Source organism: Chiloscyllium plagiosum, unplaced genomic scaffold (assembly GCF_037043375.1).
Source record: "Chiloscyllium plagiosum isolate Xiang-an unplaced genomic scaffold, Cpla_swu_hap1 HiC_scaffold_28, whole genome shotgun sequence".
NCBI classification, from domain to species: Eukaryota; Metazoa; Chordata; class Chondrichthyes; order Orectolobiformes; family Hemiscylliidae; genus Chiloscyllium; species Chiloscyllium plagiosum.
The window spans coordinates 15,806,355-15,828,680 of NW_028270166.1; the positions used below are offsets into that span (position 1 = coordinate 15,806,355).

At 42.4% G+C, this 22,326-nt stretch overlaps 1 protein-coding gene across 2 annotated transcripts in view; it reads right to left on the reverse strand.

Moving 5' to 3' along the window:
• The window catches only part of LOC122565380 (transducin-like enhancer protein 1), a 163,900-nt gene that overhangs the window by 72,243 nt on the left and 69,331 nt on the right, over positions 1–22,326 (reverse strand). For both annotated transcript variants that reach the window (XM_043721297.2, XM_043721295.2), the window contains 2 exons: positions 7,689–7,751; positions 5,114–5,218 (listed from right to left, as the gene is read on the reverse strand). In XM_043721297.2, coding sequence (XP_043577232.1) covers positions 5,114–5,218; positions 7,689–7,751 — 168 coding nt within the window. The remainder of the gene's footprint in view (positions 1–5,113; positions 5,219–7,688; positions 7,752–22,326) is intronic.

The following is a 22,326-nucleotide window of genomic DNA, read 5'->3' on the forward strand; positions in this document are numbered from 1 at the left end:
GAGCACCTGGAAGAAAGCCACGCAGACACTGGGAAAATGTGGAAACTCCAAAGGGTGGAATCAAATCTGGGTCCCTGGCACTATGAGGCAGCAGAGCTGACCACTGAGCCACTGTGGTTAGTGGCTTCCAAACACCACTGTGCAGGACACAAGGCCATCAAACATTATTGCCCAAGAACAGGTCATTAAATTGAAACGTTTAATGTCAATGTATTTCTCGCCACAGGTGCTGCCTGAACTCCTGAGTTTTCCCAGCTTTTAGTGATTGACAAGACTCTGGTGAAATTTCCCCCAGTCAAGGGATGGAGAGACGATACCATGAACCATTGCCCTAACCCTTCCCCTCCCAAGAGACCGCTCTAGAGAAGTTTCAATTTGTGAAATAGGGGAGTAGCACATTTCAATTTAGAATGAAAAGGAAGTATGCAAAAAGAAACAGTGTGAACCAGCAGAAACAAGAATCCCCTGCCAGACATCTGCTCTTCAGACACGTTGGGACCAAAACCCAAAAGCCACGAGTCAAGAGATATAGAATGCTTTTTGTAGTTACATTGCAACCACAAATGTCAACTGCCATGCAAATTAAAAGGCAGAATGAAATGGCTAGAGAGAAACATCCTTAAAGTAGGGCTGCAGGTTCCAAATCTCACCTCCCACCTTCTGAGCAATTCACCAGCAGGTTCCCATTCAGCAATGTTACTACAATCCCATTGTTTTGGACAAGTGAAATCTTCAGGACAACCTAAACCGTTCATATTCACTTAGCCATTAATGCTGCCTTAGCAAGCATTGCTTCAATGGTTACAGAAAGGCTGCAGATAGCGTCAAATACCAGGTTTTGCATAGGCTGTCAGTCAAAAGCTGACCAAAATACAAGTGCAATTTAGATTTAGGATGGGTGCAAACCCATTTCTTTCCCCTCACCCCTCCCTACCACATTGCTTACAGGCTCATAGTTCAGATTTGGCTCCCATTAGCCTTCCAAATGCTATCACACTGGGCCATGAGATCAGCAAAGATTTTGACAGACAAAAAGCTGTAACCTGAATCGTTAACTTGTTTCACTCTACAGATGCTGCCAGACTCACGGCCGTATTTTCCAGCTTTTATTGTTCCAATTCCAGATTGCTGCTGTATTCAGTTTTGGAAACATTTTTGACTGCCAGTCAATAACAGAGGCATCTTTCACCATCTTCTGAGAATAATAGCGTTGGGAATGGGAGTTTGAAAGTAACAAGCGGGTCAGCTGGGATAGGAAGACGGAATTACACATCCCACTAAATGACCAAGGGAAAGGTCACTCTGTCTTTAACAAATTTAACAAAAGAACACTCAGTCCTTTGCTACAGTCCACTCCCTCCTGCCCAGACAGAGTGTTGAGTAGGTCTGAGTGTGATGTTAACAGTGATAACAGCAGTTGTCATTTGCTGGACTCTGAGAAGAAAGAAGAAAGGTAACTGTAGACTGGAGTGATGCACCTACCTGGGTGGGCAGAATCTGATTTACTGTAAATAAAAGCCACCAGACGAAAGCCACCAGAATCGGGCATTAGTCATTCCTGGCTTACGGAGGGAACCCATCCTAATACAGAGCAAGCCACAGCTACCCAAAGAGACCATTAAATCAGATTTCGTGTGGAGCCAAACCACAAACCAGGATGAAACATGAAAACAGGAAGAAGTAATGAATTCAGAGTACTGAAAGCTTAAAACGTGTTAGAGGTCCCAGAGTACAGATTCTATCCAATTTAATTGGACAGTCCCCCAGACAGCTGATTGCCACCCCTACTGCATCTCCCCCCCCCCCACCAGCTTTTTGGAAATGAATGCATGCGAGCGGAAATCTGAATTTGTGAATCCCTAGGTTCTCATCGGCATTTGCTGGTCCGCAACCGCTTAGAGATTAAACATTTAAATATGTTGAAAGAGCCGAGAGTGCAATAATTATACAAAAGGCTGAAGGAGCCAAATGTGTAAGGCACAACATTTCTTTCCTCAAGCGCAGCTGGTTTGAGAGTACATCCCTCCTACAATGTCAGCTCGGGACATTTTCAGGCAGCTTCGTCTGAGTCAACAGTAAAGCATCCAACCAAGCCATGACTCCCCAGACCACAATCCACCTAGATGGTGCCCTCGTGAATAATAGAATATTAACAAAAATAGACAGCTAAAATATTAAAAGCTGTGATTAATATTTCATAGCTCAATTAATTTATGTTTTCTGAAACAAAGAAGCCAACTTAAAATAATAAGGAATCATTTAAAATGTGTGACCTATTGTCCTTTTCAAATATTTCAATTAAAATTTTAATTAAATGTTGATATATTCAAATACATCAACTTAATCTAAATGTTTGAAATAGATTTTAAGAAGAAATTGCTTCTACTTAGCTAAGTATAACCTTCTTTCTGATCACTTCAGCTATTTGATCAGCACCATCTTTAGCAAAAAAAAGTGTACATCTCCTGTTATGTAAGGGGGAAGAGGGGAAGCAAGTGATTGGAAATTTCCATCCTGTTCCCACTGCTGAATGTTTGATAGGGACTTGAGGAACTGCACCAGATATCTTGTCCAAGTAAGAACTGTTCCAGGGTGGTCAGGGGCTTTTGCCAAAGTCCAACCCACTGTATCATAGAATCCCTATAGTGTGGAAACAGGCCATTCAGCCCATCGAGTCCATGCCAACCTTCCAAAGAGCATGCCACCCAGACCCCCCCACGCCCCCCCCCCCCCACACACACACACACACACACACACACACACACACACACTCCATCTCTGTCACCCTGCATTTCCCATGGCTAATCCACCCAACCCTAGACACTATGGGCAAATTAATATGGTGAATCTACCGAACCTGCACATCTCTGGACTGCGGGAGGAAACCCATGCAGACACAGATAGTCGCCCAAGGCTGGAATTGGAATTAAAGTCGGGTCCCTGGCACTGTGAGGCAGCACTGTTAACCACTGAGCCACCATGTCATCCTGTAGTGCCACTTTCTGTACACAAGACACTGCAATGCTTGTCGCTACATAACCTTTGTACCATGACCTCATTCCAAAATGACATTTTCCATAACACAAACAGCAGGCCCTCCCTGAGAGAGAGAGGATGTCCATAACTCCCTCTCTCTGTTGGCAGGCGCAGACACACACACACGCAGACACAGACACACACACCTCCCGCCCCTTCCCCCCCAACCTCTAAAGTGCACCTCAAACCTGACCTCCAAACAGATCATGGAGGAAGGCCATTCGAGAACTTCACTTCCTTTGCCTCACCAAGGTCAGAAACCGATTCTAGGAGGTGCATGTTGACACAAGGAAAACGTGCCTCTCACAGATTTAAATTAAGAGAGTAAAAACTGAATCTTTGTAAAGTGAAGAGTCCAGACAATTTAATCAAAACTCTACTGAGAGACTGATGTGCAAGTGTAGTCAAAAAAAGAGAGACAGAGACAGAGGAAAGAGGGAGTGTGTGTGTGTACGAGGGAGAGGGGGGAGAGAGAGAGAGAAAAACAGAGACAGAGACACAAAGGGACAGCATGTGAGTGAGAGAGAAAGAGTGAGAGAGTGAGAGAGCGAGAGTAAAGAAAGAAAAGAGCAAAATATATTCAAATGACAAGAATGGGTGTTTCTGTGCAGAGAAACCATTAAGAGTCAACAACAACTTGCATTCATTATGAAGGGGACATGGAAGATATCCAAGAGCATCATTTGCAGTGCCCCTAACTCTGGACAAGAAGTCCAGGATCAAGTCCCATCTCAGGATGCGATGGCCACGGCAGTATCATTGCGCGTCCAAAGAGGCTGATAAACTTCAAACACACCTCACCAGTGAAGGCTGGCACTGCAAGCCAAGCCTCCATTTTATTCAGTGATGAGGGGGCAACTTGGAAAGCAAGGCACGGCCCTGGTTTTTAAAAAATTATTACTTTAAATCCAAAAGCCATTTCTAAATGCACATTTCCTGCAGTGTCATGTGCACACTGTTGCTGCTGCGTTCTGTCGCTGACCAATGACTTTGGCATTCTCTTTGCCTGCGCACACTCAAAGCCTTATCAAATAAGTGGATCTGAAGAGCATGCGAGCAATAACAAGAAATAACCTCATTAGGGCCTCAATCCCTCTTTTCAAACATTCTACTTTTTTTAACTCGTCTTTCTTTTAATTCTGAACTTTATGCATACCAGTGCTGGAGAGGGATAGCTTTTCAAATCAATTGTCAGACCGCCAAGCCATATTTGGCAGTTGAGAGGGTTTGTTGTTGCCACCAGTTTCAGATATGCAAGTCCACACAACCTCCAGCGATGACAGCACAGCTGGCCAGACTCAGTGCGACCAGCTGCGGGCAGATCTAGTAAAGTAATAATAAAAAAAGGGTCTTGCTCTTCCCAGCTGCTGGCCTTGGAAAATCCAGCACATCCACTTGGAGACGGCTACCATCCGGATGTGGACAACACATCATCACATTTCCACTAAACTCAACATTACCAAAAGACCTTGCGTCTCATCGTTTACATCTAGATTTTCTTTGTTAAAAACACAGCAGGAGCCACAAAATGCCATGACTGCCACCAAAGCAAGAAATTCTTTCAGAAGTGCTGCACATCAGTCTTCCAACAGACACGTTTTAATGCAAGTTAAACCATCATAATCTGGCTAGCCAAAGCAGCTGCATCGCTCTGTATAGCCTAAGTGTCTGTATAATCCCTGCATAATGCTGTATAACAGTTTCTGTACTTAATAAGCACTAAATATGCATAGCCCTTGAAATTCCTATCCAAGTAGTGTTCTTTGTTTGAGCAAAACTGTGTTCCCAAAATATTCCAGATAAACTAGGACCTGGCTCCACAAGCATGCTTTCGGGAGATGTTTTGTCCCAGTCTAACTAAGTGAGATTATATAGTCTTACCATCATCTTGAGGGGGATGGGCAGATTATCCCTTTCTGGGCTGTGTGCGTGTGGGAAGTGTGTGTATGTGGTGTGGAGCTGGTGGTTGTGTTTACCAGCACTTACTTTCCAGTCTGTCTTGCAAGAGATTCCAAATATGCAAAGCCTATCACACTCATGTATGATGGAATAAATGTTGTTAACAGGTAATACATACTGGGGGTGGTAGAATGGGAAGTCCTCGGACCCCGATGGCAGCGTTTAATTCACCCATGGTCACTTGCTTTGCACGTTCTATGGTCTGGATTACCTGTTGCTGATGCTGAAAAGATACAGAGAAAGGAGGTTCAGCAAAAACTGGCCAGAATAAAGCCAATTCAATAGCTAAGTACCAGGATTAATTTACCTCCAGGGAGCCACACAGTGTACAGTGGATGTTACCATAATATAGTAGTCTTTACAAACTTGTTTCGGGAGCACTGACATCTGCCTGGGGTCTGCTCAAATGATACACAGTCAAGGCTCATTATCCAGATCCCAATCATCCAGAATTCCCCTTATGAATCTGAGATGAGGTTCATGAGAATTCCAGATGCTTAGGATCAAGATAATGGAGACTTTACCCATATTAGTAATTGGAAGGGAATAATGGGTCAGATGAATTATTAAAGCAAGTTAAAGATTTGCATTATGGATAAAGACACACAGAATCACCCATCACGGCCAGGCATACCCATATTTAGGAGCGGTTTTCAAAACGCACATCCATCTAGTGGCAGCAATGAGTCAAATTCTCCCAGTCACCACTAGCATTTCTCATCAGAAACAGGCCCCACCCCAACCCTTCCCCATGCATACCGGATATTGGGAAGATTACTGTTTTTAAAAACATTTTGCCAGTCAGCCAATATTAGAACTTCAGAAATACTGTATTCCTGTACAGAAAACACCTTGAGATGTACAAAAGGTCATCATTGGCACCATGCAATGCAACATTGGTGTTTCAAGAGCAAGAAGTGTGATCGCTGCTCTTTTCTTTATTTCTGTTGTACATACTAATACAGTACTGTCAAATCGTTGAACATAGAACATAGAACAATACAGCACAGATCAGGCCCTTCGGCCCACGATGTTGTGCCGAACATTTGTCCTAGCTTAAGCACCTATCCATGTACCTATCCAATTGCCGCTTAAAGGTCACCAATGATTCTGACTCTGCCACTCCCACAGGCAGCACATTTCTTGCCCCCACCATTCTCTGGGTAAAGAACCCACCCCTGACATCCCCCCCTATACCTTCCACCCTTCACCTTAAATTTATGTCCCCTTGTAACAGTCTGTTGTACCCGGGGAAAAAGTCTCTGACTGTCTACTCTATCTATTCCCCTGATCATCTTATAAACCTCTATCAAGTCACCCCTCATCCTTCGCCGTTCCAATGAGAAAAGACCCAGCACTCTCAACCTATCCTTGTACGACCTATTCTCCATTCCAGGCAACATCCTCTGCACCCTCTCCAAAGCTTCCACATCTTTCCTAAAGTGAGGCGACTAGAACTGTACACAGTACTCCAAATGTGGCCGAACCAAGGTCCTGTACAGCTGCAACATCACCTCATGACTCTCGAATTCAATCCCTCTAAGGAAGATTCAAAAATCTCTGCCACAAGTACAGAGGCAAGGCTATAACCTCAGGAACCTCCTTTCATTCCTGAACCATTTAGCCCAAGAACCCCATTTGAGACTTCACACCATACATTCCTTTCATTTCATATTCCATTTATGGTCATAACATATGACGTTCAGACTCAGAAGGTCATGGATTCAAATCCCACACGAGGACCTGAGCAGAAAAATCCAGGATGACTCTTCAGTGTTGTGCAGAGGGTGTGTTGCCCATATTTCCATCAAGACGTTTAACCAAAGTCCTACTTTGGTCTCTCAGAGAGATTTAGAAGGTCCTATTGCATTACTTAGGAAGGATTTGGAGGGATATGGGCCGGGTGCTGGCAGGTGGAACTAGACTGGGTTGGGATATCTGGTCAGCATGGACAGGTTGGACTGAAGGATCTGTTTCCATGCTATACATCTCTACAACTCTATAACAGGGAGGTTATCCCTGGTGTCCTCGCTAAATAGTTATCCTTCAACAACATTACACACAAAAAAACAATTTATCTAAGTCATTGTCACTTTACTATTTGAAGAAATGAGCAAATTGGCTGCTGTTTTTTTCCTACATTAGAATATTGACTCAACTTAAAATGTCTTCCATTGACTGTAAATGGCTTTGGGACATGCTGTAGTGAAAGACACTATGACACTAGGGTGGCACAGTGGCTCAGTGGTTAGCACTGCTGTCTCACAGCACCAGGTCCCAGGTTTGATTCCAGCCTTGGGTGACTGTCTGTGTTGAGTTTGCACATTCTCTATGTGGGTTTCCTCTGGGTGCTCCGGTTTCTTCCCACAGTCCAAAGATGTGCAGGTTAAGTGAATTGGTCATGCTAAATTGCCCATAGTGATAGGTGCATTAGTCAGAGGGGGGTGGGTTACTCTTCGGAGGGTCGGTGTAGGGAATCTAAAAAAAACCCAATATCTTTTTTCTTTCATTCACATGACCATTGCTTCTGTGTTGAGAAGAATTTGAAAGTTTAACAAGTTGCAAAAAAATGCAATCAATGAAAGCAGGAACATGCTTGAAAAACTTAGCCAGTCATCCAGAAAAATCTTTCACATTTAAGATTAATATGAAACAAATCAACACATTGCACAACTGTTAAAAGTCACACTTACTTCCTGTGATAAGTAAGGAAGGAGCTGGGCACAGATCACATTCAGTCTCTTTGCAATTTCAGTCTAGGAAGAAAAAGGATTGGGATTTAAATAAAACAAATATAGTATGCAAATTCATGCACTGACACAGTAAACCTGATCTCTAGACTAGTTTTTGCTGCAAAGGATAGGCAGTCACATTACTGACTGGTAATGTTATTATACATCTTACATAACAAAAGATTCATAACAGTTCCTTTGATGCCAGTTTGATAACCAGTGCGTGATCCAGCAGCTTCTACTACACTGGAATTGGGAACACATAACTCATTAACATACTTGGTAACTCCCTTTGTGGTACTTTGACTCCATTTAACGAAGTGACTCAGTATAATTGAAGGTGTGTCCGTGCTCCTCTCTCAAGCATACTTCTGAAGGGCTAACATTGACCAACAGGCCTTGCAATATTGTATGGAGCCCACTGGAGAGCATGGCCATAAATACAGATGGGTATCATCTCTTCCACATTTTGACTGAATTAGTGGAGCTACAACCAAAATACTTTAATGCTGTCAGATTTTTTAAAAAAGGCAGATCTGTATTTAGGATTAAGACAACTTTTTTAAAAATAAATCAGACAAAAGGGGATTCAAATCCTGACAGTAATAGAAGCTCTAGCTTTTAATTAGGATTCACTGCTGAAGGGTAAATGTAGAGGAGGGAGAGACAGGCCTAGGAGACAGTGTACATACTTCAGAATATTTCAGCCCGAACCAGTCAGGCTGACAAACTCATGAAGCACACATAAAGCAAAGCAGATAAAAAAGAATACAATTTAATGTGACTTGGGTTGGAAAAAGAGACAAGAAACAAAAAAGATTTCTACATATGTGTCGCCAAAATAAGCTCTTAAAACAAAACAAAAAAATCTCCCTGCCTAGCTGGCTCCCAACACACATACACACACATACACTTTTTTTTGTAAATCAGGAAATCAAGATAACACAGTTCAGGTTTAATAACTCACTAAATTAAAATACAAGTGGTTGGATACCTGCAGAAAGCCAACAGCTGAAAAGAACCTCTCATGCATAAATAATAAACACACTGTTGAATAAAAGCCATATTCTCTGTTGTAAACAGACTGTCAGCAGGTTTGTACAAAGATGGGGCTCCCTTGTGCCAGTACCTACCAGGATCCACGACAGTCAGCAATCACACACTGTGCGGGGGCAAGTGGGGCAAGTGCCAAACACAGGCAAGTGGGACTAGTTTGGTTTGGGAACGTAGCTGGCACAGACGAGTTGGACCCAAGAGTCTGTTTCCATGCTGTATGATTCTATGAGTACTGATGCATAGGAGCAAATTAAGTCGTCACAGAGCGCTTCTTAAAAGAAAAAGGTACAAAAACCTCTATTAGATTCAGGGAACTGGCAGAATGTAAATGAATAGTTAGTGGCAACATCTTATGTGAGATTTTTTTAAGAAAAGCTTAATTAATGATGCTGGATGGTGAACAAATAGAGAGGAAAACTACAATCCAAAGTAATGGGCGTATAACAATAAAGAATGTCCAAACCATTGTATTGACACTTTCCTTCATTGTTTTTCACAGCTATGGTGCCAGACATTTTCCAGTGCGTAGTCCAAATGGCCCATTCTTCAATCAAAAGCTTAGGTGAGAGAGAAAGAGAGAGAAGACTGCCAGCAGACTGCTTAACCATGGGAGGCATCACAGCAACACCAAATCTCCCCTTTCCCTAACCCCTCGGGGTGTTAAAGCCAACGATAGCACCTCTGCTGTGTTCACCCAGCTTCTAAACACTTGCTGCTTTTGGATTATTTTGAACTATGTGTTTTTGCCAGTCACATGCAACAATGAAGAAATAAACTCGCAGCAAGAGTCAGGTTCTTGGTGTACATGGACAGTGAAACAATGCTTCACAAGTTGAGCCTTCATTACTACAGCCGCAACCTCCTGCTATGATTACTGAGACAGTTCTTAGTCCCATACGTTTGCACCATTTGATCAGATTTGAGATTTTGTTACTTAAGCATCTCATCTTGCAAACTTTTCTGGAGAACCTGAAACTCGATTGCTAAAACAGCTTCAATTAACACACCAAAATAGAAAAAAGAAGATAAAGTGAAACTATTGTCTGCCAGCAGATTTCTCATTCCGTCTATCACGTGGTGTAGCAAGTGTAGGGTAGACCAAGCCAAAACATGTGGGAGAGAGGGTGACAAAAACTTGTGTTGCTTCCTTGCTAGCTTAGTTCAGAATGTTACACTTTCAAGTTCAGTTCCAAGAGCTGGCCACACAATCTGGGCTATAACATCTCTGACTGGACTACCACTTGGATGCTGCATTGTTGACCCTGCTGTTCATTTGATGAGCTATCAAGCCAAGTGCAATATCAATGCCTGTTAACAATTGCCATGGATGTTAAATCTCCCCCATCTCCACAAAAGAACAAACCATTCTCCCTGTGCAACTGGCCAAAACTGGTCGTTAAAAGCAGCACCGAGGAGCAGAGTAACTCAGTTAACTCATCACCAGATGTCAGAAATTAGAGTGGTGCTGGAAAAGTACAGCAGGTCAGGCAGCATCCGAGGAGCAGGAAATTTGAAGTTTCGGGAAAAAGCCCTTTATCAGATTTCCTGATGAAGGGCTTTTGCCCAAAACATCGACTTTCCTGCTCCTCAGATGCTGCCTGACCTGTTTTCCCAGCACCACTCTAATCTAGACTCTGGTTTCCAGCATCTGCAGTCCTTGTTTTTACCTAGCTGTCAGAAATTGCCTTGTGAGACATGGTTGCGACATGTTATGCATCGAAAAAAGCCATGCAATCCATTGCTTGGTAAGATGCTTTCTAAATGCAATTCGTCCATCCTTATCAATAGCACATGCCACTTAATTTTTAAAAGCCAATTAAGTCAGGAGTCTATAAATACAAATTAGTTCAAAAATTAATCAATTATTTTCAGCCCTAAAATACAAACTGGGATTTAAAACAGGAGAAGAGTAAATGCCACTTCACATAATGACACAGGAGCACTAGTGTACTTAAGGCAATTTACACCAAAATAAAATTGATGGTGGTAAAAATTGCATTTTGTTTTTAAATTACTTTATACCACAACAAAATCCTCAGTGGTAGATAGGTCAATGTGACACTTATCACATGAGTGAGCAAAGCAGAATGGCTCAAGTACCAGCAGAGTGAATGTTATTGGGTTTATTCAGTCAGGGGACAAACGTAGACAAGTATCCTCCATGTACATCTCACAGAAATCAATATCAAACCAGCCATGAGGTTCCCAGTGGAGTCTGTTTCTAGAGACATCCAGTCACAATGAGAGAAGATGGAAATATTCCAAGATTTCTTACTTTTAAGAGGGGAGCCAAACCTTCGTGTGACCCCCCCACTACACTCCAGTCACATGAAATTGCTGTTTGGAATCTACAGTAGCTAAAAGGATGCTGCAATTTCACAGTCTTCTGGAATGTACAGTCTGGTGATTTAAATTTTGTGTTTCATCGCTGCACCATTCAGTGATTCCTATTTACTAACCTCCACACAAACTGTCATTTGGAAGAACAAACCTGGAGGATGGCTGAAAATGGACACTGGTCATAGAAGGCTTTGCACTCAGCAGGACAATATTCAAGAAATATCAAAACAAGGGAAAACAATATTTATACCGTGTGAGAAGAATGTGCTATTTGGATGGCATGAAAGTCTGGCAGCATTTTAAGGCCTCAGATCAGCCTGGACGCACCTATCAGTAAAAGCCAACAAAAAGGACGAGAATAGTCAAGATTGACTACATTAAGAATAGTCTGCATTTTGTTAACGACAAGTCCAAATCCTTGTCCGTTAGCCCTGTTGAGTTCTGAGGAAGGGTCACTCGACCCGAAATATTAACTCTGATTTCTCTCCATAGATGCTGCCAGACCCGCTGAGCTATTCCAGCAATTTCTATTTATATCCCTGGTGCTAAGCAGGACTGGACAACCCTACTCAAAAGCAAACTTAAGAAAATTACTTACTGGATTTGGAAGGGCGATGGGCTGCTGTGTCATGTATATTATGCTGAACCGTGGTAATGAATTCTATGATTGGGCACACAAGAGTGATTTCCCTTTACTCCTCATCTTATCCATGACTGGTTCTACACAACATGAACTGACCAAGTGATTGGGTGAATTGCTACAATCAGTTTTGAGCAAATTTTCCACTTACATGGTGAAAGATTCTTTCATCTTTACAAAGGCCACAGTGGATTTAAATAAATTGATAACAATGCAATGTCGACATCTTGGATTTGAAATTATTAGCCTATTTATCACCCTACCACTTAACAAAGCCATAAACATCTGCACTGCAATACTATATCATGGCAATCTAGACCCACCATCGTTTGAGTAAATCAGAATCAACTAAACTTATAAACTCAGTAACTTGAATATTGGTTTCAGTATAGCAACATAGTGAATGACCAAATGAGAAATTGGTTTGCACTGGAATGACACTGGATTTCCTAACTCTTATGTATTTCCCACAGGTAGGTGATCCATTTGCTAGATGTGAATCTGCTGCCACATGTGGGAATTTCCTTACATGCTTGAATTGGCTCCAGCCTGCACTCAAATTTTCCTTTCAAAAGGAGCTGTCAAATGAGCACCCATCTTTGTTGTCCTCATTGGCTGAGAAATTTGCCAAGAGAATCACGCTATAGAATTGGTCTTATTGACAACCTATCAATAGCACTAGAGCCATATATTCACTGTACAAATCTGGTGCTGAATTAGGGCATGTCAAAGTCACCCAATACGATAATGGTCATCCTGATCAGATCACTATAGTCACACAAAATCATAAACAGGCCGAAGGCAATATTTCCTCCAAGCTGTGCGGCCGCTGGAAACTCCATCCGTACCAATCAGCATTTTGACATATGGATTAGATTCCCTACAATGTGGAAACAGGCCCTTCGGCCCAACAAGTCCACGCCAACCCTCCAAAGAGTATCCCACCCAGACCCATTCCCCTACCCTATATCTACCCTTGACTAATGTGCCTAACACTGTGGGCAATTTAGCATGGGCAATTCACCTGACCCACACATCTTTGGATTGTGGGAGGAAACTGGAACACCTGGAGAAAACCTACGCAGACAAAGGGAGAATGTGCAAACTCCGCACAGACAGTCACCCTGAGGTGGGAATCAAACCCGGGTCTCTGATGCTGTGAGGCTGCAGTGCTAACCACTGAGCCACCGTGCCTGTCATGCTCTGGCTTTAAAATTGAGCAATGAAATGTTCTATACTTACAGCTCATATCATACAGCAAAGTGTGTGTATTAGCTGGCCTAATGGAATTTATTTCCTTATACAGGGTAATTGTGGAACATTATAAACATACTTTGAAATCCAAGATATCGTAGTGGTCAGAGAGTTAGAATGAAAGGGTTCCATATACTTAACTATGCCAACATTTGCATATATATTAATCTTGCTTTGGTTCTGAATCTCCAAGTTACAAGCATTATTCCTGTAGGTGAGGCTGGTATATGGAGCTTGTATTCACATAGCCTAGCTCCCAAAGCAAAGTGCAGAGAGAGATTTTCTGCCTGTTTAATTGGTCGTGTGCTGCACACAGACCTGTACAGAGATCAAACAGAAAATCTATGATGCAAGGGCTTCAGAACCCTGGAGCAACCTTACAAAGGTGTTGTGGAGCTACTCCTCACTGGGTTTAAATAGCATAATGTGGGTGGAGTTACTTCAATGGGAAGAGAGGAACATATACAGAGAAGCACATAACATGCATACACAAACATTAGGTGACAGAGGTTATGGAATAGTCTTTCAATAATGTAACAGCAAGATTAGAGTCTGGTATATCACCAATCATCACGCCTTGCAATATTTAGTCCTAATATGTAATAAATAGTGTTATAAAGAAGACCAAACCTGATGACAGTTCTTGTCGTTGCCTTCCTCTTGATCAGTCTGAATTGATACCAAACTCATGGATGTGTACACAAAACCAGACAACAAACTGGTGGTGAGTATCAATGTGGTTGTATCACAAAACAATTCCAAGGTTTCAAAAGGAACTCAGACTTCCTGAGCAAGGAGGCGGAATTCTTAAAATTAAAATTAGGCCATTGTGGTGATGCCAGGAAGCACTTCACTTGAAGGGGCAGGAGAAATAAAGAACTCTGTCTCCAAACAGTTGAGGCTGAGGGAGGGTCAATGGATAGATTTCTATTGGTCAATGGTATTGAGGGATTATGGAACCAAGACATGAATTTGAAACGAGAAAATAATCAGCCCGGATTTAATTGGATTAGACACAGAATTTAAAATGGATAAATCCTACTCCTGTACGATGGTTTAGCCAACTTGGGAAATCTGGTTTTCAATCGCTTCAAGAAGGATCATTTCATAGCACTGCCACCAAATCTGCATGTCAAGATTCAACACATCTTCAATAACACGAAAGTGCCTTAACCAACAATTCTCAGGGTGGGGAAGGGCAGAGAAGGAGAAGGAAGGGAAATCGAAGAGCTTACACTTTGCCTTTGAACGCCTTCTACACTGACAAAAATGCTGCATTAATGCATGTTGCGAAAATCAAATAGATGAATCCAATTTTGTGGGATTCTCTCAATGATGTAAGCTCAATGGCACTTAAGGGTTAAGTAGCATATACATGTGGGATGCTGCCAGGAAGACAGTTTGCCAACACCTCTGAATTTAAAGCTTCCGCTTGCTGAAGAGATAATTCAGGAGTTGGCAGCATTTAACAAGCCGTTATTTACAGTCCCCAAGGACTGACTATGATGGATTTCCTACATTTGTCCTGTGTAAGGCAGCAGCACTTTTGGGCCACAGTTCCTGCTGCACTTACACTCATTAATAAATCATTTACAGGCTATTTGCGCTCACCATGGGAAATCAAAAATTCGCTTCAATATCACAAATGGATTATTTGCAAGCTAATTTGTCTTTATTATTTTTGCAAGTCAGGCAGACACTTAAATGGTTTTTGCATTATTGAATCTCAAAGTACAAGGCCGTTAAAAAAAAATCCACAAAAATGACATCTTCCTCTTTTACAGGGCAGAACCAACATATACTGGTCACAAACATTCATTACAATCAGACTCTATGTCACTCCTTTCTAAGAATGAGTTCACTGTCCACTCCCATCAGAATGCACTTCATTTCTTGCTATATCAGTGTATCTGTCTTTAGGACAGCAATAACTATTCCTGGCCTCGAGCAGTGCAAGGCTGTAGTTTTACAGTGTTTTATGACAAATAAATGCCCTCATCTAATTACCACATTATTGATGCAGGTTTGCCTCCACCTGATGCAATATCCATTTTCTCTCTCAAAACATAAGAAACTGGGCAGAGACAGTGATGAATCCAAAAGGTAATTATTACCTATAAACATTGCAATCACAGGTGCATAAGTGTCTAACATTAACTGGAGGCCTTCAGTAGAGTGTCATGCTTCATGTGGTCCAGGGTAAAATGGAATACCAGACCATTATACCATGGTGCAATGATGACATTGTGATCATGTCACTTAAAAAGATGCTGCCATATTGAGCCAAAGTCATGACATAAGTCATAACCAATGAAATACTTCCAAACTGCAGTCACTGTTGCTTTGTACAAAAAGGAATAACCAACTGACACACAGCAAACTCTCACAAACAGCAGTATGGATAAATTCTTTCCTGCAATGTTCAAGAAATAAACATTGAACAGGGAACCAAGAATGATTTTCCCCATCATTGTTCTTTGCCATGATGTCATGGGGGATACTTTATGTCCACTTGCAGTTCCAGCTTGAAGCCTTATCCGAAAAGTACCTTTTCTAACAAGTGTAGCCCCCACTCAGCATTGTAAGAGACAGGCTAATTTTTTGTTCTCAAGTCCCTGGAGTTAAACCCATAACCTTCTGACTCAGAGGTGAATCCGTCAACCATTCAGTTCCAGTGAACACAGAAGCAGCTGGCTCTCAATCCTGACATGTTCACACGATGGGGAACAGCTGGCTCGAGGGAGATTTGCCCGGCCACAGTCAGATACGGGGTAATACTGCATAAAATGATTGACTCAGACTGAGAGTCGCAATGTTTTTGGAGACTCTAAATTAAATACAATCACAACTGGTTAAGATTTAGCACAGTTTCCAGATACCCAGTGAAAACTACAAAATAGGTTTTGGTGCCTTACAATGAACCACGGCCAGAGGTTTAATGGAAGGGACAACCTGAAACGATTTGTAATGTAGGTGCAGTCACTGAGTTCAGACTATCAGTAGGATTCGTAACTTTTAAGAAGCTGCCCAGAAAAATATAGCACAAACCTGCAGCAGCCAATCACCACCCACACTACTCGGAGAAGGTCAGGAAAACGAGAAGGGGTTAGTCATCTCCCAGACAGCACGGCACCAACTCAGCACCCACACTGCAGCTCCCAAAACCTTTTTTTTGGGGGGGGGGTGGAGAAAGAGAAAGATGGAAATCTGGAGTGCCATCGAACCATCTCCAGACAGCCCATGTAAGAACCAGACAGGTTGCAACCCCATGTGCAAGGAATGTGACCGGCACCACTGGGGCATAACACACATTTCAAAGATGGGGGTGGGGGGGCGCAGGGGAAGAAGTTAACAAGCACTTTCTATCACGATGCTAATTAGTTGCTTAGCGACCAATTAACACTGACAGAATCAGGCGGATTATCTCCCAAAATCATTCATGACGATGTAGCACAGTAAAAATGTCTCCAGGTTTAGTTATTTTAAACCCTGACGCACGATGAAGGTTCACACTGCATTTTATATTGCACTTCATGTCGCTCAGAACAGAGCGCAGAAGCTGAGCACAGTGATTGCTATTCAATCAAAAAGTTACCATATCTGGGCCTCCATGAGTACAGAAGTGCCTCTAAATGTATATACAGTTATCACACCGGGTTTGTTTCTAGAATTTTCTCACTAATCACCAACAATTTGATCCACTGGTTCTCCGGATCCACTAGGAACGGAACTGGAGTGGGCAAGAGTCTCAACTTTTGAGATCTGGTCGCTGCTAGACTTCTTCAGAAATTTTAAGTGGTAGCATTGGAACAGCAAATGATACAAACACAACACAACCGCAAGACGAAAACCCCGAAGTAAATTCAGAAGGCAGCAATTTACAAACCTCAGCACAACTCTCCCTCCCCCCACCATTGTTGCCACACTTTCGCTCAGTCAGGGAAACCAGCCAGAAAAATACGGGGAGGATGGGGAAGCATATGGTGAATAGGAAGTCTGGTGGTAACAGGAGAGCACTGAATCTCTTCAAATGTTAACAGCTGATAAATATGCACTGCTGCTTCAGCAGTAGCTTTGCCTGGGTAGAAATTCAACTGCCTGCTCAACTTCAAGATCATAATGCAAACTCGGAGGAAGAACACAATTTCATATTTGAAAAGACAATATGTTAAAGCCATCTCATTATTTATACACCTGGAGCTAGATAGTTTTTATGGGTCTGCGGGAGGGGCAGGGATGGCATATGAAGCAACTATTATATTGGAATAGAGTACACTTGTAAATAAATTATTAATTTCAGTACAGTATAAAAAGTAATCATGGATACTCCATTTTCCAGGTGATAATGTTCCTGTTAAGCATCGCCTCAAGCCCAAAAAAGATTCATGGTGATCAAACAGTAAGGTTAACTCTCTGTATATGTGAGCCACTGGTTACCAAAGTTTGGCCCAGATTTAATCTTAACTACAAAAAGATTAGATTAGATTAGATTAGATTCCCTACAGTGTGGAAACAGGCCCTTCGGCCCAATCAGTCCACACCGACCCTCTGAAGAGTAACCCACCCAGACCCATTTCCCTCTGACTAATGCACCTAACACTACAGGCAATTTAACATGCCCAATTCACCTGACCTGCACATCTTTGGACTGTGGGAGGAAACCGGAGCACCCGGAGGAAACCCACACAGACACGGGGCGAATGTGCAAACTCCATACAGACAGTAGCCCGAGGCTGGAATCGAACCTGGGTCCCTGGCGCTATGGGGCAGCAGTGCTAACCACTGAGCCACCGTGAAGAAAAATAAAATGTGGTAATCATTTTGCTTCCCTATTGACCTATGGGAGACACTAATTAATTTAGAATCATAGAGCTGTGTAGCACAAAAACAGAGCCTTCGGTCCAACTCGTCCATGCTGACCAGATATCCTAAATTAATCTAGTCCCACTTGTCCAGTATTTGACCCATATCCTTCTAAACCCTCCCTATTCACGTACCCATCCAGAGGCCTTTCGAATGAGGTAATTTATTGTCCATCCTTAAGTTTCCAGAAATAGAGATGAGTTTTTCTCTCTCGAATTGCTGTATCCTTTGTGGCAACGGTCACCTCCCACAAATGGTAATAGAGTGGAAATTCAAAAGAAGTTTCTTAACTAGAGATGTCAGAAGAACAGGGTTATGTCCACAGAAAGTTGGATTGTTATTTAGGCAGGGGAAGGGAGAGACACTACAGATTGCAAAGGACAGGAGCAACCCAACAAAATCTTCTTCCCAGCAAAAGTGAGGACTGCAGATGCTGGAGATTAGTGTCGAGAGTGTGGTGCTGCAAAAGCACAGGTTAGGCAGCATCCAAGGAGCAGGAAAATCAACGTTTTGGGTAAAAGCCCTTCATCAGGAATGAGGCTGGGAACCAAGAGGGTGGAGAGATAAATGGGAGGGGAGTGGGGCTGGGGAGAAGGTAGTTGAGAGTACAATCGGTGGATGGAGGTGGGAGCAATGGTGATAGGTCAGAGAGGAGGGTGGAGTGGATAGGTGGGAAGGGAGATGGACAGGTCATGAGAGTGGTGCTGAACTGGAAGGTTGGAACTGGAATAAGGTGGGGGGAGGGGAAATGAGGAAACTGGTGAAATCCACTTTGATGCCATGTGGTTGGAGGGTCCCAAGGTGGAAGATTCTTCCTCCAGGCATCAGGTGGTTAGGGAGTGGTGATGGAGGAGGCCCAGGACCTGCATCTCCTTGGCAGAATGGGAGGGGGAGTTGAAGTGTTCAGTCACTGGGCGGTGGGGTTGGATGGTGCGGGTGTCCCGGAGATATTCTCTGAAGCAGTCTATCCTCTCCCCATTAACTGGAAGATCCAAATCTTCAGTAGCTTCTCTCTGTGGTATTTTGTACACCATGGATGTTTCAGATTCATACAATTGGCTTGTTAATCCATTTAAAAATTATTCAATGGGACGAAGGTTCACTTTTTCAAAATAAATACAGACTTGATACAGAAATGAAAATCTTCAAAAGTAGGCAACATTAAATGCTGGGACAGTAACCACAACTCCAAGCACTCCCATGTTCAGGTATGCTGCAGCCAAGTACAGAGTGTTTTGGTTCCAAACTGAAAAGAGCACTTCATATAGAATCAGTGTAACGTCCCTTCAGTTCATGAAATGTCATGGTCAATTAATGCTAACTAGCAGGGTTGGCGTATAGGCCCACAGGCCCCAGAAACTGGATCACGGCTTAACAATAACATCTCACATAGTATCTACAGACAGGCGTAGTTTTTTTATCACTCAACTTCCACCACAGTCAACTTGTAGAAGTACATAACCAAATCAGTCAACAGCAAAATAAAATCTGCTCTCTACATCTGTTGTCTTGATGAACAGTGAATCTATCGCTTTCAACATGCTAACACCAAACAGACTGAAATCTTTCAAAAGTCAGTCATTTCTATTTCCGTTAACCCAATTTCAAGCTGCTCTAGGATATGCGAATGAAGGTCTGGGAGGGGGGGTACATGACAAAATGCAGCGCATAAGAACGTCATTTTAAAATCACAGCCTGCAGCACAGACGCATAACTCCTGACATAGGAAAGGTCAAATGTAAATCCATTTCAGCAAAAGCATGGCTTTTTCCAAACAGAGCTTTCTCTGCCTCTCCTGATTCAATCCCTTAAGAACATACAAAATTTCTAGAGGATATAAAAAGAGGGCATGAAGGTATTCACAGACTGACTACAATGACTGAAGTAATTGTTGTTGCCTTGGGAAGTTACTGATGGACTGTACAATAATGCTGAAAATGTGTTGCTGGAAAAGCGCAGCAGGTCAGGCAGCATTCAGGGAACAGGAGAATCGACGTTTCAGGCATAAGCCCTTCTTCAGGAATCCTGAAGAAGGGCTTATGCCCGAAATGTCGATTCTCCTGTTCCCTGGATGCTGCCTGACCTGCTGCGCTTTTCCAGCAACACATTTTCAGCTCTGATCTCCAGCATCTGCAGACCTCATTTTCTCCCCACTGTATAATAATGCACAAGCTCACTTTTAATTTGATGGACTAAAGGTCTGCCATATAAACCTGACAACATTTGGCCAGGACTCACTCAGTCTTTTGTAAATATAGCTCCCTAATTCCAGGTTTTTACCAAATTCAAATTTTAACCACCTGCCATGGCGAAATTCAAAACTGTGCGCCTAGGGCATTAACCTGAATTTATTCTGGAATTGCTAGCCTGGTGACATTATCACTACACCACTCAGAAGATGTAAAGATGGGCATTAAGCCGCAGACCAGAAGGGATCAACTTTGGAATGCTAAATCCCTAATTGCAACTCAGTTCCTTTTCCCCGTAAAATACTTAACCTAGAGGACCAAGGACACTGGAGGATCCTTCCACAAACTGACAGAAGCCATAACTTTTACTCAAGATTAGAAAATGGATTCAAACTCTTGCTCTTATTCAAATCAGGTGCCTGTGAAAAAACAGGGTAAAAACCACCGCTTTGTTCTCTTGTTGGTGGTTGCTGGGGATAAGCATATTTTCTTTTGGTTACTCACATTCCGTATGTGAAAATCACTGACAAGTTCATCATTTGTTGCTGAACCCTAATTGCGCTTGATAGCAAAGTAGATATCAGCAAAAGTAAGCTTCTTCGTTTCACACCTCACATCCCTGAACAGGAAACCACAAGAGATTCAATGAGAACCATTTTGCAACACCCTAGCGTCAAAAACTAAATAGGGCAAGATTAACAGATATGAAAAGAAAACCTTGACTGCCCTTTTACTCGCTAAGCGGTTTCCTGCACTTAACCAACGCTGAAAGCTTAAGGAACACTTGATGAAACAAACTCTTTCCACATTAACTACTGTCCAACATGGCAACAGAAAGCAATATCCTACTGCCTAACAGACTCACTTCACAAGCAACACTGCAGCAGGATGCCTGAGCAGAGTGCTTTCATTGGCCCTGAACATCTAACTTCATTTCAATAGGAATGTGCAAAATGTTTCCACTTGAGCTGCTTTGTAATTAAAATTCTACTTAACCAGTTCCAAGGGCAAGGTTTCCAAGTCTGCCAGCTTGCAACTAATGCACAAATAGGTTCATGGGGAACTTACTAACAGTGGGGAACACTTAAAATTCATCACATGTTCCAGTAACCCCTTTAGCCAGTTCCCTTATTAGACTGGTGTACATCAATTATTCAAATCATTACTTATTAAAAGCCGCACACTAAGTGTATGAATTAGGGAACATATATTAGTTAATGTGCTTTGTGCATTCTCCTGCACCAACCAACTTTTACACTGCTTACACTAAGAGGTTACACGGCCCTTTTTTTTTAAAAAGAGACCAGTTAAAATGGGGAGTGTGGCAACTATTCCTTGCAGCATTATAAATGGCAATGTGTTAGTGAAAGTTTCATGCCCACAACCTGCTTGTTAAAAGAATTTGAAAAGAATGAATTTGGTTGTAAGTTAAGCAAACCAGGTTCCACAGAGACAGAGATGCTGCGGGAGTTGATGATGAAGCATTTTTCGAAGTTTTCATGACAGAGGGTCAAAAGCCATCTGCAGAAAAATTCAAAAGCTGTAATAAAAATTTCAGGGTTACTGAGTTCATGATACTGTTCACCAAGTGTTCAAACACTGGTCACGCCAGTGTAAATGTTGGTGCCAGCATGATCCACAGCAGACATCTATGTAAACAGCTACAGTTCGAGGAAGTTATTCAAAGTTACTTATTCGTAACAAAGCAGATAAATTAACAGCACAAATAATCGTAAATGTTTATTGATGTGGTAGGCATCACAGAGATGTGGTTGCAGGGGGTTCAGGACTGGCAGTTAAACATCCAAGGACTTACAACTTATCGAAAAGACAGGGACATGGGCAGAAGGGGCAGGTTTGCCTTATTAGTTAAGAATGAAATTAAATCTATGGCACTGAATGACAGAGGGTCAGATAATGTGGAGTCTGTGTGGGTGGAGTTGAGGAACCACAAAGGCAAAAAAAACATAATGGGAGTTAGGTACAGACCTCCCAGCAGTGGTCAGGACCAGAGACAAAAGATGTACCAGGAAATAGATGAGGCATGACAGAAAGGCAAGGTCACGGTGATCATGGGGGACGTCAATATCCAGGTGGACTGGGTGAATAATGTTGCCAGTGGATCCAAATAAAGGGAATCCATGGAATGCTTACAGGATGCCTTTTTGGAACAGCTTGTGATGGAGCTCACAAGGAAGCAGGCTATTCTGCTATGTAAAGGGCCAGACTATATAAAAGATCTTAAAGTAAATGGACA